General features: G+C 40.8%; 1 protein-coding gene across 1 annotated transcript in view; it reads right to left on the bottom strand.

The window, feature by feature from the left end:
• The window catches only part of GMPR (guanosine monophosphate reductase), a 171,386-nt gene that overhangs the window by 117,172 nt on the left and 36,367 nt on the right, over nt 1-17,847 (bottom strand). The window contains exon 4 of the mRNA XM_073678800.1: nt 16,950-17,123. Coding sequence (XP_073534901.1) covers nt 16,950-17,123 — 174 coding nt within the window. The remainder of the gene's footprint in view (nt 1-16,949; nt 17,124-17,847) is intronic.

Raw genomic sequence — 17,847 nt, 5'->3', positions numbered from 1 at the left:
GGTTTTCAAAAAAAGATGGAAAATGTCTCTTGGTAGTAGTAGTAATGTTTTCACACCTCAGAAGAAGCGTTACCAACCATCCAGAAATTCTGGCATGGTCCAAAATTTGAAGTGTCCGTGATTTTTTTGAAGCTGGAAAAACTTATACAGATTATTAAGACTGAAATTGTCATCATTCTACAGTTTACAGTGAATGCAGCTGATGTCTTTATATCAATATTTTGAATTGTAGATATATCACTTATAATCTTAATGATTTATAATGGTTTTCCAATGTGTCTGTAAAAGATATTGTCTGTCTGTAATTGTTTGATAAGCAGTCCAGAAAAAATAAAAAAATCAAGTTGACAACCTTGATTAGGCATGTTCTTGATATATTTTCCTATATGGTAACGGTCAACTAATTTGTCTCTTAATTTAAGCTGTGCCTTTGTCACGTGTAAGGCATTAGCACAAATATTAATTTAACTTTATTATTGTTTCTAGCCTTCAGATAATGATGTTCTTAAGTGCACGTAACTATGTTTTTATAAAGCCGCATATACAAATGATAGGTATTGTCTCCCTGCTCATTTAGCAAACTGCTATCCACTTCCACCTCTCATTGAAGAGAAAAAGACAAGCCTTCTGGCCGTGGCCTATTAGTGGTAGACCAAAAAATTGAGCATGTTGAAATCCTATAGCTGGACCTTCATTTCCCTATCATTTGCTAACAGAGAACCTGGAAGGCCTCGATATATTACATGGGAGCGGAGAGTTTTTATTTTTCTTTCCTATGTTCCTCCTTACCTTTACTTAAACAAAACAAACTTTTAGGGTTCTTCTCTTAGGTGTGTCCTACACAGCAGATGTCATCATTCTCCAATATGGTGTTTTTTTTCTATTTCTGGATATGTGGTTGGTATATTTTGACAAGACAAGGGTATTCCCCAAGTCAGACGCATACAGTAAATTTCCTAAATTTAGCATCTAAATGAGCCTCCATGGAAGACGGTGACTCACAGCTTGTGAGTCAGAGGGAACAAACAAACCCTAAAGGCTCTTATTCAGATGAGCGAGTTATTATCATAAATGGCACCTGGAGTTTTAGAAAGTTAAATATTTTTATTTCAATCAGTCATTACAGCAAACATTTTGTAATTCTGCTACTTCTGGCATTCAATGTGTAATTCAATAGAACTATTAGCATGGCATATGCCTATAGGGTATAAAAAAAGGGACAAAGTGTATATCTCACTGTACTGATATTTTTCTACTGTGACCCAATTAAATACAACAATCCCATTATACCGCTTTCCATTGATCGCTGTTATGAATATCCAGCTTGACAAATATTTCTACAATCATTAGAGACCATTAGTGGTTCCAGAACGAAATTCTACTGAGACAGTGAGGTAATGGCTGTACCACTAATGTCTGTATACACATTCTGCCATTAGTGCAAACATGGGGGCAGAGACTTATTCAGCATACAATAACAAAAAATGTCTCAGCCTATATCACACCCAGATTCCAGCTGGGAAGAAAGGACTATACTAGTAGTGTTTAAATAGAGGAGCATCTAGAATACAAAAACCCATTTTTTAGAGAGAGATTACCCCAGCAACTCATTTAAATTAGCTTCAAATCAACCGGAAGAATACTTTTTTTAAGTTTTGATGAATAGTAATAGATTTTCTTCTGTATTGATTATGCTATTAATTTCATTGCAAATCATCAATCTCATTGATTCTCTAATCTTGGACAATTGATTGTTAAATGATGGGACTAGGGAAAGAAGTTCAGGTTCTAGTATCTGACCCGAACTTTAGTCTAAAGTTTGGTTCGGTTACCAGAACTGTACCCGAACTTGAACCAGAACCCGAACCCCATTGAAAACAATGGCGACCCGAACTTTGGAGCAAGAAAATATTCTCTCTCTCTCTGTCTGCAACAGACTTCCAGGAGAAGTGTTCGGCGTTTAGTACCAGACACTAACTGTCCCGTATGAACCCCAAACTTTTAAATTCTGGTTCGCTTATCTCTAGTTGGGACTTTTAGGGATCAAAAATTCTACAGCTGATATCTTGGTGCCAGATAACACAGAACATCTTCAGAGGTCTTGAGAAGCTCCTGCCTCAAGAGGTCATGGTTGTTTTGGTGGCCCAAGGATAACCTAAACAATACTAGACAAGTATTTTAATGGTTTATCTGATTCATGTACATAGGGATGATGCATACCCCTGACAAAAGCTCCCAATGTAAGCTTTTCCAAAGGCATACCATAGCATACATTGGCCATCTGATATTTCTTTTAAAAAAATTATATTGGATGCTTCTGTATGGAATGACGCAAGCGAATATGCTATATCATACTGTTAAAAAACTATAAGTAGACAGACTAATCTTTCCACCCTCTTTTTTCCTGATTTTATTTAATTTATTTTTGTCTCATTTTTATTTTTGCTATTGTCACTTTATACGTCTCAAACTAAATATTGTTTGGTCTTTGCTATACGGAAGACTACTCTTATCATATTTAAACATAGATGAAAATATACCTAAAAGAAATATGTGCAAAATTATATTTCTGTGCTAATTATACTGTATATTACTTAAAGAGGTAGGATTAAAAAGATGAATCGCACAATGAGGGATGGCAGCATTCCAGGGGCAGAGGGATATATACAATATGAATAAATGCACAAGAAATATAGCAAAATGACACGAGAGATACTACGGAAAAATGGCGTAATTAATAATGTAAATAATGAATAATGTATGGGACTATATCATTAGAAGAAATGGCAGCAAGTATGAGGCTAACTGTAGACAAGAGTACAATGGGCAAAAGAAGAGAGATCGAATAAGGATGATTTTCCAACAGAGTATGACAATAACATAAATCTTACCAATATTATCCTCTCCAACTAGAAATCTGCCAAACCCCAACCCCTCTTATGATATTAATTGCTTGATCATTCAATGTAACTATTGTTTTTTGTCAATCAGTACATGCTCTGAAGTTGCTCTTACCGGATATGATTCTTCTGTTGTACTATCTGCTGTTACAGTGTTTGACATTTGTCAATTGTTATATATTTCTTTAGAAAATGAATAAAAAAAATGTAATAATAAAAAATAAATAAATATGGTTGGCTTGTGAGACTGGAGGTTTGCAGTGTAAGCAAAATCTAACTTTATTTGCATACAGATGCCTGACATCTCGGACATACAGTGACGAGCAAAAGGGTAACAATGTTTTAAACTTTTGACTGTTCCATATTTCTCCATCCACTACTGCTTCTAACGTGAGACTACCATCATTTTATGGACCTTCATCTTGTCTATCTCTTACATAAATTTGACTTGCAACTATTTAGCATATGATTAGTTATGCAGATTCTTGTCATGTTACTGCATTGTTACTGTTTTGCTCCTGGTGGTGGAAAAATCTTTTTCTTCCTGTATACTGTATACTTCCTGTTCTCACATTCACTAATAGCTCAGTTTGTTAGACTGCGTGCCCACAAAGCATTTTCCAAGCATTTATGCTGCGGAATTTCCGCAGCGTAAAGCTTGAGAAATGCTTGGTAATCCGCCCCCCATGGTCCCCAAAGACAAGCCGCAATGTCAATGCCCATGCTGCGGATTTTTCGGCAGCATTTATGCTGCGCTCAAAAATCCGCAGCATGTCCATTAATTTTGCGGACACGCAGCGTAATCACCGCGATTGACTTGCATTGGACCGCATGACATCCGCATCACTACATGTGGATAAGCGGATATCACACGGTTCAATGTGCGGATGGTACACAGGCCTGGAGAAGAGGAGACTCTCCTCCAGACCTGGGTACCATAGAAACTGTAAAAAAAAGAATTTAAAATAAAAAATAAAGCTTATACTCACCTTCCGATGTCCTCCCGGTGTTTTGTCTTCTCTGTCTGGTCTCTTGCATTGCTTGCGCTGTTGTGAAGGACCTGCCATGACGTCATTGAGTCATGTGACCTGACACATGACTGAATGATGTCACCGCAGGTCCTTCACAACAGCGCGAGCAATGCAAGAGACCGGACGCAGCGGAGATAACAACGGGAGGACACCGGAAGGTGAGTATAAGCTTTATTTTTTAGTTTTTTACCATTCTTATTCTTTTTTTTTTTAACTAACTTGGTCACACTACTATAAATCCATGCCGGTTGCATGGATTTATATAGTGTGAACAAGTTGTCAAGCACTTTTCCAAGTGATGCTAAAATCGCTTGGAAAAGCGCTTGATAACCTCTTGACAAACGTTTCTACCTGGCGGGAAAAGCGCATGTAAAAACCGCATGCGTTTTTCCTGCCAGGGAGAAGCGTAAAAAATATGCAGCATTTCTGCATCGTGGGCACATAGCCTTATAAGGTTGATTCCCAAGCTAAAGGTCACTGGTTTGAATCGAGGAGCAGCCATGAAGAAAATTTCCCAAGAAAAGAGAAACAGCATAATCCAGCTCATCGATAGCGGTCTCTAGGCCAAGAAAATTGCCAAACTGCATCATGTGAGTGCCAAGACAGTTGGAAGAATAAGAAATGAAGCCCCTCCATACATTCAAAAGCCAAGAGGTGGACGTCCAGGCAAAGTATCAGAGTCAACAAGTTGGCTAATCACAAGTTCTATCAGTTCTAGTGCGACAAACACAGCAATGGATTTGGCTCAAATGCTCCGTAATAGTGAGATCACAGACATCCATGCAAGCAAAATGCGATGCATGTTACACAAGTCTGGAATGGTAGCCCGAAAAAAGGCGAAGAAGCCTCGACTTCAATATCTTCATAAGAAGCGTCAGCTCGTGTTTGCAAAGAAGTACAAAAAGTGGACAGTAGAAGATTGGAAATGGGTGGCATGGAGAGATGAGACGAAAGTAAATAAACTAGGCTCTGATGGGTGCAAATGGGTCTGGAAGAAATAAGGGGAAACGGGGCTAACAGATCGAGAAATTAAAGGAACTGGAAAGCCTGATAATATGGAGTTTTTTCACCACCAAATGAATTGGATACTTAACCAGGATTGATTGTGGTCTCAATGCTGAGCTATATTTGAGTATCCTAAAAGACCGAGTTACTTTACACACTCAAGTACTATGGGTATGAAAAGGATGACAGTGTTCTAGCAGGACAATGTCCCGAAGTATACATCGAGATTGGTGAAGAAATGGTTCAATGACAATGAATTAGAGGTGCAAGATTGGCCCCCACAGTCCCCAGACCTCAACCCAATCGAACACTTGTGGGTACAGTTGAAGAAAAAACTGTATAGATACCCAAGTGAGTCGACCAGTATGCACCAACTTTGGGAACGTGTAGAAGAGACCTGGAAACAGCAAAAAGTAGCAAAGGGGGTAATAATGTAAACAACCACTTGATAGAGACAAAGCAAAGCAAAATAGTGGTAAAGAGGTTAAAACGTAACCTTTAATAAATATGGGTAAAATAGATCCTAAAAAGTCACATGGACCATAAGTCAAGTAAGTGCCTGCCAATGGTAGAGAAATGTAACTACCCAAGACAAATCTATTCTCATTCAAAGCAGGGGTTATATGGCATAATACCTAGGTACAGCCCACCTGCACACCGAACAGGATAATGGCAGATAGTAATAGAGCAGTCACTAAAAGCATTACCAGACATGAACCGTATCAGACAATCAGTGGTTTAACATGAGAGTTCACACTTTACACATAAATAATGGAACAACCTCACCATACACAGTGTCAGTTCATGCTCTTGCTTTAGACAGCTCACTATTCTGGGGCATCAAAACATCTTCAGCCACCAGCCACATATGGAACACCACTCCCAACGCGTTTCATCACCTCAGTAATTCATCAGGGGAGACGGGTGTCATCTCACTCAATGTGATCCTAGGTGTCCGTCGCCAAACCTAACACAAAGGCGGCGCAACTTACGGATAGTCTCATCATCCTATTTGTATCTGCCCACGCTCCCTTGTCGCGGACACGTCACTTCCGGTTCTGGCTACCTCACATCCGGTATGTAGAACGCAAGTGCCGGCCGTGACACGCAGGCGTCACATCCGGTGTGCGCGTCATAAGACGCACACAGTCCAGATGGGGCGCATGAGGTAAGAGTGATTGCATTACGTGGGGTAAACACTGCCCACATGATAACCTAAGCGGGACCCAAAATGGGTACCCATCATCACTCAAGCCAGGAGGGGCATCCATCCGAAAATAAATAAATAGAGTGACTGCTCTATTACTATCTGCCATTATCTTGTTCGGTGTGCAGGTGGGCTGTACCTAGATATTATGCCATATAACCCCTGCCTTGAATGAGAATAGATTTGTCTTGGGTAGTTACATTTCTCTACCATTGGCAGGCACTTACTTGACTTATGGTCCATGTGACTTTTTAGTATCTATTTTACCCATATTAATTAAAGGTTACGGGTACCCATCATCACTCAAGCCAGGAGGGGCATCCATCCGAAAATACCACAGAACAGGGCTCCAGCTACAAACCATATGCAGCGAAGTAAGATTACACAACACTACACAATCCCCAGATGGTTAATGGCAAAAGAGATCTCCACGGATTCAATAAAGTCAGTAGGTACGAGGCATTAGTATAATGAACAGACATCCCACCCAGAAAGAAGTAACACTAGAAGGAACGGGACCTATGAGGCGGGGAGAGAGACAATGCAGGGACCGCAAAATGTATTGGAAAGAAAAAGGTAGAGATATAGAGCAGGGTCTGTCCGTCCCTAGTAAGGTGCTAGCCAACTGATCCCTACCTGACAGTGGAGGTTGGCATCCTAACACCTGCGCAATTGGCACCCTCACTCCACGATGGCTTTCCCCACACTCCTCACCCTGGTAGTCCCTACACTTATAGGAAAGACCAAAAGGACTGCTGTTCATTTAGACTGTATGGAGACATTGTCTGTAGCTTATAGATCCATTTTGTCTCTCTTTGGAGGATCAGCTTGTCCCAGTCACCCCCCCCTAGGTGGGACAGTTACTTTGTCAATCCCCATGAATCGTACCACGTCAGCATGATCAGGATGTATAGTGTTCACATGTCTTGCTAAGGGGGTATCTCTTTTCAGGGCAATATCTCATTGGTGTTCTCCCACCCTTATCCTGAGTTCTCTTTTAGTTTTCCCCACATACTCTATGCCGCACACACACGTGGCATTACAGACTATCCCTTTCTACCTGCAGTTTCTAAAGTGTTTTATGGCAAAGGTCTCACCGGTGACATTACTTGTGAAGTTCTTACTTTGCATCATTGCCTTACAAGATACGCATCCACTGCATCTGAAGCTACACCTAGTGGGACTTTGTATCCAATTGCCTTCCTGGTGGCCAGTGTAGTGGCTATGGACCAACCTGTGCCTCAGAGATCTGCCCCTTTTGTAGGTGATCAGGGGCTTTGAACTATGTCCTCATCCATCTGGAGAATTGGCCCATGGTTCTGCAGTATCTTGCGAACCACGTGTGCCCTATTGGAGAATGTGGTGATGAGCCTACATGTGCTGTCATCCTCAGTTGGTTTGGGGGGTGGATTCAATAGAGAGTTGCGGTCCCTAACCAGTGTCTCTCAGTATGCCTCAGCCACCACATTCCTAGGGTATCCCCTCTCATGAAACCACCGGCATAAGCCATCAGCCTGTTCTTTAAAGGTGGCATCATCAGAACAGTTTCTACGCATCCTCATAAATTGTCCTTTAGGAATCCCTTCTTGAGGGGGACAGGATTGTTGCTTTCCCACCTCAGAAGGGAATTCAAAGCAGTCGTCTTCCTGAAGGTCTTTGTCCCTATCAGTCCATCAGTACCTTTCTGGATTAAAATGTCCAAGAACAGTAATTTCTCCATGTCGAATTCAAAAGTGAAATGGAGGTTCAAGTTGTTATGGTTCAATCTCTCTACAAAGTCTTCAAATTGTCTTTTACCGCCTTTCCACATTACCTAGACGTCGTCAATATATCGAATCCATAACACTATACTGTCGCTTCCCTCCACAGGTCTATCCCCAAAGACGACGGTTTCCTCCCACCAGCCCAGGTACAAATTGGCATACGATGGGACACAAGGGTTCCCCATCGCCGTGCCCCTGAGCTGATGGAAGTACTTCCGCCGAAAAGGAAGACATTTTTAGTCAAACAGAATTGAAGGGCCTCCAGAATAAACACGTTGTTTCTGTTGTACTGTCTACCCCTCCCACTGAGAAAGAACCGAACAGCCTCTAGACCCCTCTCATGCGGTATTGAGGAATACAGTGATTCTACATCAATACTGGCTAATAGTACATCGGGGTCCACCACCATATTTTCCAGTCTTCTAAGAAGATCATTGGTATCGCCAATGAACGAGTTCAGACCTGTCACAAATGGCCTGAGCACCTTGTCCAGGTACACCCCCAGGTTTTGAGTTAGATTATTAACACCCGACACAATCGGGCGCCCTTTAAGTGGTCTTAATCCTTTGTGCACCTTCGGTATACTATAGAAGGTTGCCATCATTGGATGGTTTGGACAGATAAACTCCCACTCCTGTTTTCTCAGAATACCGTCACGCAGAGCATCCCTAGCTAGTTGATTCAATTCTAAGGAAAATTCCTTGGTAGGATTAGTGTCTAGTAAGTGGTAGCAGTCCTTTAAATTAAGTAGTGCACATAAGGTGATAGTCACTGGTGTTCATGATCACCACATTGCTGCCTTTGTCTGACGGCTTAACCCCTTTACGACATAGGGCGTATTAGTACGTATCTGTGCCCTGGGACTTATGGACCAGATACGTATTAATACGCCCTGGCGATTTCGCCCGCACACTGGCTGTGTGGGCGCGATCGCCACCGGGTGTCAGCTGATTGTCACAGCGGACACCCGGTACTATGTGCAGTGGGCGGTCCCGCACCACTCCCGGCACATTAACCCCTGCAATGCTGCGATCGAAGTCGATCGCAGCATTGCGGTGGCTAAGGGGAGGTGATCGGTGTACTCACCTCCTCTTCTGGCCTCCAGTGCTGTCTGTCGCGGCTTCCTGGATGTTGCCATGACGACCCGATGTCGTCATGACAACATCCGGGTCACCAGACAGCAGGAAGATTTTTTGGCATGCGCAGTGCATTTCCAAACTATCTTCTCCCTGTCCAGCACTGACAGCCTGCATGGCACAGGGATGGTGCTCTATTCCTGTGCCATGCAGGCAATCAGAGAAAAAAAAGTGAAAGTCCCATAGTGGGACAAAGTAAAAAAGTAAAAAAAACTGCCATAAAGTGAAAAAAAAAAAAAAATTGTAAAAATATAAAAAAAAGATAAAAAAAATAATCCACCAAAAATAAAAATATAATGTACCCATCAATAAATATTATTATGAAAAAAAAAAAAAAACAATAAAAGTACACATATTTGGTAACGACCTGACCTATAAAACTGTCCCACTAGTTAACCCCTTCAGTGAACACGGTAAAAAAAAAAATAAAAAACGAAGCAAAAAACAATGCTTTATCACCATACCGCTAAACAAAAAATGGAATAACACGCAATCAAAAAGACGAATATAAATAAAAATGGTACCGCTGAAAACGTCATCTCGTCCCTCAAAAAACAAGCCACCATACAGCTCCTTCAGCCGAAAAATAAAAAAGTTATAGCTCTCAGAATAAAGCGATGCTAAAAAATAATTTTTTCTATAAAATTGCTTTTATTATGTAAAAGTGCAAAACATAGAAAAACGATATAAAAGTGGTACCGCTGTAAACGTACTGACCCAAAGAATAAAGCTGCCTTATCAATTTTACCACACGCAGAACAGAATAATAAAAAAAAAAAAAACAATTCCTGAATTGTTGATTTTTGTTTATTCTGCCTCCCAAAAATCTGAATAGAAAGCGATCAAAAAATGTCACATGCCTGAAAATGGCACCAATAAAAACGTCAACTCATCCCGCAAAAAACAAGCCATCACACGACTCTGTCTGCCAAAATCTGGAAAAATTATAGCTCTCAAAATATGGCGATGCAAAAACTAGATTTTACAAAAAATGCGTCTTTTAGTGTGTGACAGCTGTCAATCATAAAAACCCCATATGATTCTGGTATCGCTGTAGTTGCACCGACCCGAAGAATAAAGTCGTCTAATCACTTATACCGCACGAGGAACGGCGTAAAAAATAAACTCTCAGGTTAGGGTTGTGCTAGGGTTAGGGTTGGGCTAGGGTTAGGGCTGGGGTTGGGGTTAGGGTTGGGGTTAGGTTTGTGATGGGGTTGGGATTTTTTTCAAAAGTAAGAAAAAAAGATGACGATATGGCGACTGGTGTTGAGCACAAGTGCTCACTACTAGAGTTTGCATCGCGTGCTTGGGTATGCATTGAGTATCGTGGGTATTTGAGTGACATGCTCGAGTCTCCGCCCCATATGCTTCGCGGCCAAAAAAACTTTGCGGGGATTGCCTGCCATGCACGAGCGATCCCCGCATATTTTTTTTTGGGTATCTAATAACCGTGAAACATGCGGGGCAGGGACTCGAGCATGTCACTCGAGCACATGCACTACTTGGTGCATACCTGAGTACCCGATGCAAACTCAAGTAGCGAGTACTTGTGCTCAAGACTAACGACAACTTATTCAATATGATGACCTAATGTTATCAAATGCAGTGCCGTACCTCTGGGTTCAAAATGTTCACTATACCCCTTGATAAAATCCTTGAGGGGTCTAGTTTCCAAAATGGGGTCACTTGTGGGGAGTTTCCACTGTTTAGGCACATCAGGGGCTCTCCAAACGCGACATGGTGTCCGCTAACAAATTGAATTGAAAATCGGCTCAAATTGCAGAGTGAGCACTTGGAACCCCCAGGTGCTTCACAAATTAATCCGTAAAAATAAAAAAGTGTTTTTTTTTCCACTTTTTCATTTTTACGGATTAATTTGTGAAGCACCTGGGGGTTCCAAGTGCTCACTATGCATCTAGATAGGTGCCTTGGGGGGTCTAGTTTCCAAAGTGGGGTCACTTTTGGGGGAGCTCCAATGTTTAGGCACACAGGGGCTCTCCAAACGAGACATGGTGTCCGCTAACAAATTGAATGGAAAATCGGCTCAAATTGTTAGCGGACACCATGTTACGTTTGGAGAGCCCCTGTGTGCCTAAACATTGGAGCTCCCCCACAAGTGACCCCATTTTGGAAACTAGACCACCCAAGGCACCTATCTAGATGCATAGTGAGCACTTGGAACCCCCAGATGCTTCACAAATTGATTCGTAAAAATGAAAAAGTGGAAAAAAAATACTTTTTCATTTTTACGGATTAATTTGTGAAGCACCTGGGGGTTCCAAGTGCTCACTATGCATCTAGATAGATGCCTTGGGGGGTCTAGTTTCCAAAATGGGGTCACTTGTGGGGGAGCTCCAATGTTTAGCCACACAGGGGCTCTCCAAACGCAACATGGTGTCCGCTAACAAATTGGAACCATGTCATGTTTGGAGAGCCCCTGTGTGCCTAAACATTGGAGCTCCCCCACAAGTGACCCCATTTTGGAAACTAGACCCCCCAAGGCACCTACCTAGAGGCATAGTGAGCACTTGGAACCCCCAGGTACTTCACAAATTGATTCGTAAAAATGAAAAAGTGGAAAAAAAAACACTTTTTTATTTTTAAGGATTAATTTGTGAAGCACCTGGGGGTTCCAAGTGCTCACTATGCACCTAGATAGGTGCCTTGGGGGGTCTAGTTTCCAAAATGGGGTCACTTGTGGGGGAGCTCCAATGTTTAGGCACACAGGGGCTCCCCAAACATGGTGTCCGCTAACAATTTGAGCCGATTTTCCATTCAATTTGTTAGCGGACACCATGTCACGTTTGGAGAGCCCCTGTGTGCTTTAACATCGGAGCTCCCCCACAAGTGACCCCATTTTGGAAACTAGACGCCCCAAGGCACCTATCTAGATGCATAGTGAGCACTTGGAACCCCCAGGTGCTTCACAAATTAATCCGTAGAAATAAAAAAGTGTTTTTTTTTCCACTTTTTCATTTTTACGGATTAATTTGTGAAGCAGCTGGGGGTTCCAAGTGCTCACTATGCATTTAAATAGGTGCCTTGGGGGGTCTAGTTTCCAAAATGGGGTCACTTGTGGGGGAGCTCCAATGTTTAGGCACACAGGGGCTCTCCAAATGCAACATGGCGTCCGCTAATTATTCAAGCAAATTTTACAATCAAAAAGTCAAATGGCACTCCTTCCCTTCCGAGCCCCGCCGTGCACCCAAACAGTGTTTTTTCCCCACATATGGGGTATCTACGTGCCCAGGGGAAATTGCACAACAAATTTTGGGGTCCATTTTTTCTTGTTACCCCTGCGAAAATTAAAAAAAATTGGGTCTAAAGTAACATTTTTGTGAAAAAAGTTAAATGTTCATTTTTTTCTTCCACATTCCAAAAATTCCTGTGAAGCACCTGAAGGGTTAATAAAGTTCTTGAATGTGGTTTTGAGCACCGTGAGGGGTGCAGTTTTTAGAATGGTGTCACTTTTGGGTATTTTCTGTCATAAAGACCTCTCAAAGTGACTTCAAATGTGATGTGGTCCCTAAAAAAATGGTTTTGTAAATTTTGTTGGAAAAATGAGAAATCGCTGGTCAACTTTTAACCCTTATAGCTCCCTAACAAAAAAAAATTTGGGTTCCAAAATTGTGCTGATGTAAAGTAAACATGTGGGAAATGTTATTTATTAACTATTTTGTGTGACATATCTCTCTTATTTAAGGGCATAAAAATTCAAATTTTGAAAATTGCTAAATTTTCAACATTTTCACCAAATTTCCGTTTTTTTCACAAATAAACGCAAGTGATATCGAAGAAATTTTACCACAATCATGAAGCACAATATGTCACGAAAAACAATCTCAGAATCAGGGTGATCCTCTGAAGCATTCTAGAGTAATTACCTCATAAAGTGACAGTGGTCAGAATTGTAAAAATTGGCCTGGTCATTAACGTGCAAACCACCCTCGGGGGTAAAGGGGTGATAGAGTGATCTTTCTCGAGGGCCAACAGGGCTTGCATTTCCTGATGTGTAAAGTTGTATTTGGCCCATCCTGGTTGTCTCCCCAGATCTCTCAAGTCCTTGGTAACCATACTCAGAAAGACGTCAATCGGGCTGAGGTCATTTTGTGGAGGGGGCATTTTGATGCTTTTTAACTTGAGGTCAGTAAATGGGCCTTTACCATCCTGATTAGGGTCGGGGTCACTAAGGTGGAATAGGGTCCTAATGTCAGTTAACAACTCCTCGCGCACTCCATACTCTGCACACGTCTGTTTGTCGTTCCTTATAAAATACTTACGCCACTTCAAATTTTGGACAAATAAATTATTGTCCTTAATCATATCAAAAGAGTCATAGTTAGTGGTTGGTACGAAGGTAAGGCCTTTACTTAATACTGCCATCTCTGATGCTGTAAGGCTCCTAGAGGACAGATTGATGATCTGGGGGCTTATTGTGCTGCTGGGGGGTTGCTCATATTGAGACGGCTGCGCAGGGGATAACCCTCTTCTAAAAAATGAGTTCTCAGGGGAGATCTCCTGTTGTTGTTGCGCCCCCCCCACCCCCTCTCCCCCTTGGTCTGCCTCGTTGTGATTTAGGCCTAGCTTCTGACTCCGAAAAGTCAGTGTCAGTAGATGAGAGATCTGTATCTAGATGTCTAGGGCCCCTACTGGTTTGGAAGGTATAGGCCTTATTAGCTTTAAACTCCTGTTAATCCCTTACAAAAAATGTATGCTTACATTCCTTCAGATGGTATTGGAATCTTTCCAATGTATTCTGAAGCGAGGTTTCCTTGTTTGTAAACTCAGGTTCAAGGGAGAATTTTTTTTTTGTTTCTAATTGTGTTTTCAATGGTTCGTTCAGAGTGGCCAGTGTTAATTTCTCCTCATCTAATAACAATTTCATAAATCTGAGGGAGCTTTCAGTTGCCTCTTTCTCCCAGAGACTAAGTAGGCCGGGATTCTTGTACCGGAATGAGGGCAACAATGTAATGCGGAGGTTTCTAGGGACGATGCCTGCCTTAATGTAGTTATCTAGCGTCTGTACCTCCCACCACGACGTGATCTGCTGTTTGTAAATTTTCGTTAGCTCTTTGAAAGCAGCCGAAAAAGTCGGAGTGTACTTCTTCTGGGCAAACGTGCGCTCAGAAAATGCTTCCCTTGCCTCTGTAGCCCACTGACTAGTGTCGATACCTGCTGACAGAAATCCAGCCATACCACTAATATTCTGAAAATAGCAAAAAGTAGCAAAGGGGGTAATAATGTAAACAACCACTTGATAGAGACAAAGCAAAGCAAAATAGTGGTAAAGAGATTAAAATGTAACCTTTAATAAATATGGGTAAAATAGATACTAAAAAGTCACCTGGACCATAAGTCAAGTAAGTGCCTGCCAATGGTAGAGAAATGTAACTACCCAGGACAAATCTATTCTCATTCAAGGCAGGGGTTATATGGTATAATACCTAGGTACAGCCCACCTGCACACCGAACAAGATAATGGCAGACAATGGTTGACGTGGTACGATTCATGGGGATTGACAAAGTAACTGTCCCACCTGGGGGGGTGATTGGCACAAGCTGATCCTCCAAAGAGAGACAAAATGGATCTATAAGCTACAGACAATGTCTCCATACAGTCTAAATGAACAGCTGTCCTTTAGGTCTTTCCTATAAGTGTAGGGACTAACAGGGTGAGGAGTGTGGGGAAAGCCATCGCGGAGTGGGGGTGCCAATTGCGCAGGTGTTAGGGTGCCAACCTCCACTGTCAGGTAGGGATCAGTTGGCTAGCACCTTACTAGGGATGGACAGACCCTGCTCTATATCTCTACCTTTTTCTTTCCAATACATTTTGCTGTCCCTGCATTGTCTCTCTCCCCGCCTCATAGGTCCCGTTCCTTCTAGTGTTACTTTTTTCTGGGTGGGATGTCTGTTCATTATACTAATGCCTCGTACCTACTGACTTTATTGAATCTGTGGATTTAGTTTAAAAAATGTTTTATTATTTTCACAAAAATTCAACAATCTAACAACACATAATCCCCTCTTAAGAGGTCAAAATATATTGTTCTAAATATAGTATGTACATTTTTATTTTGTTATGAGTTACAAAACAAAAAAGTAAAATAAATTATAATATAGAAAGAACATTTTCAAAGAATAAACAAAAATAGTATAGTTTTAGGGGAGGTACCAATAGCCAATTATTATCAGATCAAAATAAATCGATAAGTATATAAAGAGAACAATCTTGCATCCCAATCATCATGGTGATAGATGTATAGCCTGGTTTAAGTTCTGATCATGTTGAAAGTCCATCCACGTGACGATGTGTTCAAAAAAATTCTAGAGTATCAGTTTTGGTAACATCAATTTTTTTTATATAACATTATCATATTGACTTTATCTTTAACCATTTGTATTGACAAAGCTGTAGACTTTCATTTTGAAGCTATGTGAATTCTAGCTGCCATAGTAATAAAGCATACAATAAGGAATGTTTTATTGGAGATCCCCTTTGGTTCATCTTCTAATAACATGACAGCAGGACTACACTGTATGGACTTTCCCATGACACTTGCAATTAGGGCCTTTACATGCATCCAAAAGGTTTTTACATGTGGGCAATACCACCATATCTGTTTCATCTGTTTCACCTAAGTAATCATAACCTCTAAAACATTTATCTGAGACGTTAGGATATATTTTATTTAAACGTGCTGGAACAAAATAAGCCCTATGTAAGACTTTAAGAGATGTTTCTGAGAAGGATGTCCAGTTATTTCCCTTTGACAGTGTGTTGCAGCAATGGTGCCATCTCTCTAACGACATTGTGCACTTTAGATCTCCCTCCTATTGTTCCCTGAACTTAGCTTTATTATTTCCAGGTGGAGAATTAAAAATAAAATAAAGTGTGATGATTACTCCTCTTCCAAATCCGCTCGAAACTTGAGGGTGGTACTATAGGGTCATTAGGGGTATTATTCCCAGCAAAATGAAGGACCTGATTTTTACACACAAACTCTCCAAGTGGTGGGATATATTTGTATATGAATTCTTGTCTAGTTAAAATGTTGTTATCGAATGACCATATATGTTCAGATTGGTGATTCCTTTTATCTTCCACCATTTAAATGCTCTTGGTTCCAGTCCCGGTGTAAACATTGGGTTGTTGAATAGTGCCAGTAAGGGAAAAGGATTAGATTGCAATTCATAAACAAATCTAAGTTTTCTCCACAGATGCAAAGAATATGTGAATATCTACTGGGAACGGACTCAATGACCACATCAGATCCAATAGAGAATATGGTAGTAGTAGGGATGATTCTAGTCTTATCCATCTAGGGAATCTCTTTTGATAAGATACTGTAGCTAGTTGAGCTATTTGAGCTGCATTATAATATAAGGCAAAGTTCAGTAGAGACAATCCAAACATCCTTCTATGATAAAACAAAGTACATAATCAAACCCTAGGTCTTTCACCTTGCCATATATACTTTGAAATCATGGAGTGTATTCTAGTAAAGGTTCTTGTAGGGATAGCAATAGGAAGGGATCTGAATAAATCTAGAAATCTTGGTAGAAAAACCATTTTTATTGAGTGAATTCTACCCAGCCAAGAACCTTTCTATTAGTGGCATATAGCTCCATCTAAATAAAGTTGATTTGTGGAAAGTCAAATTAATGCTTAGATATATAAGATAATGATCTCTTTTAGTGATGCTATATTGGGAGATAATATGATCTTGTTCATGAATAGGCATGTTTATAAATAATTCCTCTGATTTGTCTGCGTTAACCTTCAGTCCGGATATTGTCTCGAAAGTATTTAGCAAAGTCGATAGTCCCTTTAAACCTGTATTTGGCAAATATATGTGTGCAAAGCCAAGATTAGCAAATAGTTTATGTGGTGACATAAGATAACTTACCATAATAGTGTGGTTTGGAAATTTGGCATGTACAGTCTTCACAAACTCTACAAAGTGTTCTGAATATCCATTAGCTACATCCAAGCAGATGTATTTTATAAGAGGAATGGCTTCCAGGATGCAGCTCAGCTTGTCAAGATCTGCTTGACTACTTCCAGAGCTTGCTGCTACGTGCTGTGGTAGAACACAATGAAATTAGAAATGTCTGAAAAAATAGCTAGAATTAACCATTAAAACTCTATCCCCGCCATACGGTAATACATCAGTGAAAGTAATTTTTACAATCTTACTAGGAATTATGCAACTGCTTTATTAGCTGATTTTGATGCTACATGAGTTCAATCTATATTGCCGATTATCGTTTTATCATTTACATATTTACAATCATTTACAATAACAGGCATTGATCAATGCATCTGAGATATGGAGGGGGACATCTGAGGCTGAGGCAATTAAAGGGATATTTGATATAGATGCTCCTATGGAAGCATTTTTAAGGACGTACCGGTGGCTGGGACAAACTCTTAAGACAACTTAACTGGCTTTCTATCACAAATGTTGGGACCTAAGCATTTTCTTCAGCATGCTACTTTGTTATTTGTAGTGGTCATGTACCAAATTTGTTTAGCAATTTGTTTCAGCTTCTCCAATTTTCTCTAAGAAAACTATATTTAAGCCTATTCTTCTGTATGATGTAATATTACGGGAAGCATGGTGTCTCAGTGGTTAGCATTTTGTAGCATTGCAGTACTGGGGTCTTGGGACAATATCTGCAAGGAGTTTGTATGTTCTCCCAGTGTCTGCATGGGTTTCCTCCGGATTCCTCCAGATTCTCCGGTTTTCTCCCACACTCCAAAGACATACTGATAGGTAATTTAGACTGTGAGTCCCGATGGTG

This window comes from Phyllobates terribilis, unplaced genomic scaffold (assembly GCF_046119375.1).
Source record: "Phyllobates terribilis strain yellow unplaced genomic scaffold, ASM4611937v1 Scaffold_4__5_contigs__length_816908805, whole genome shotgun sequence".
Classification (NCBI taxonomy): domain Eukaryota; kingdom Metazoa; phylum Chordata; class Amphibia; order Anura; family Dendrobatidae; genus Phyllobates; species Phyllobates terribilis.
This window is presented reverse-complemented; position numbering and strand designations above follow the sequence as displayed.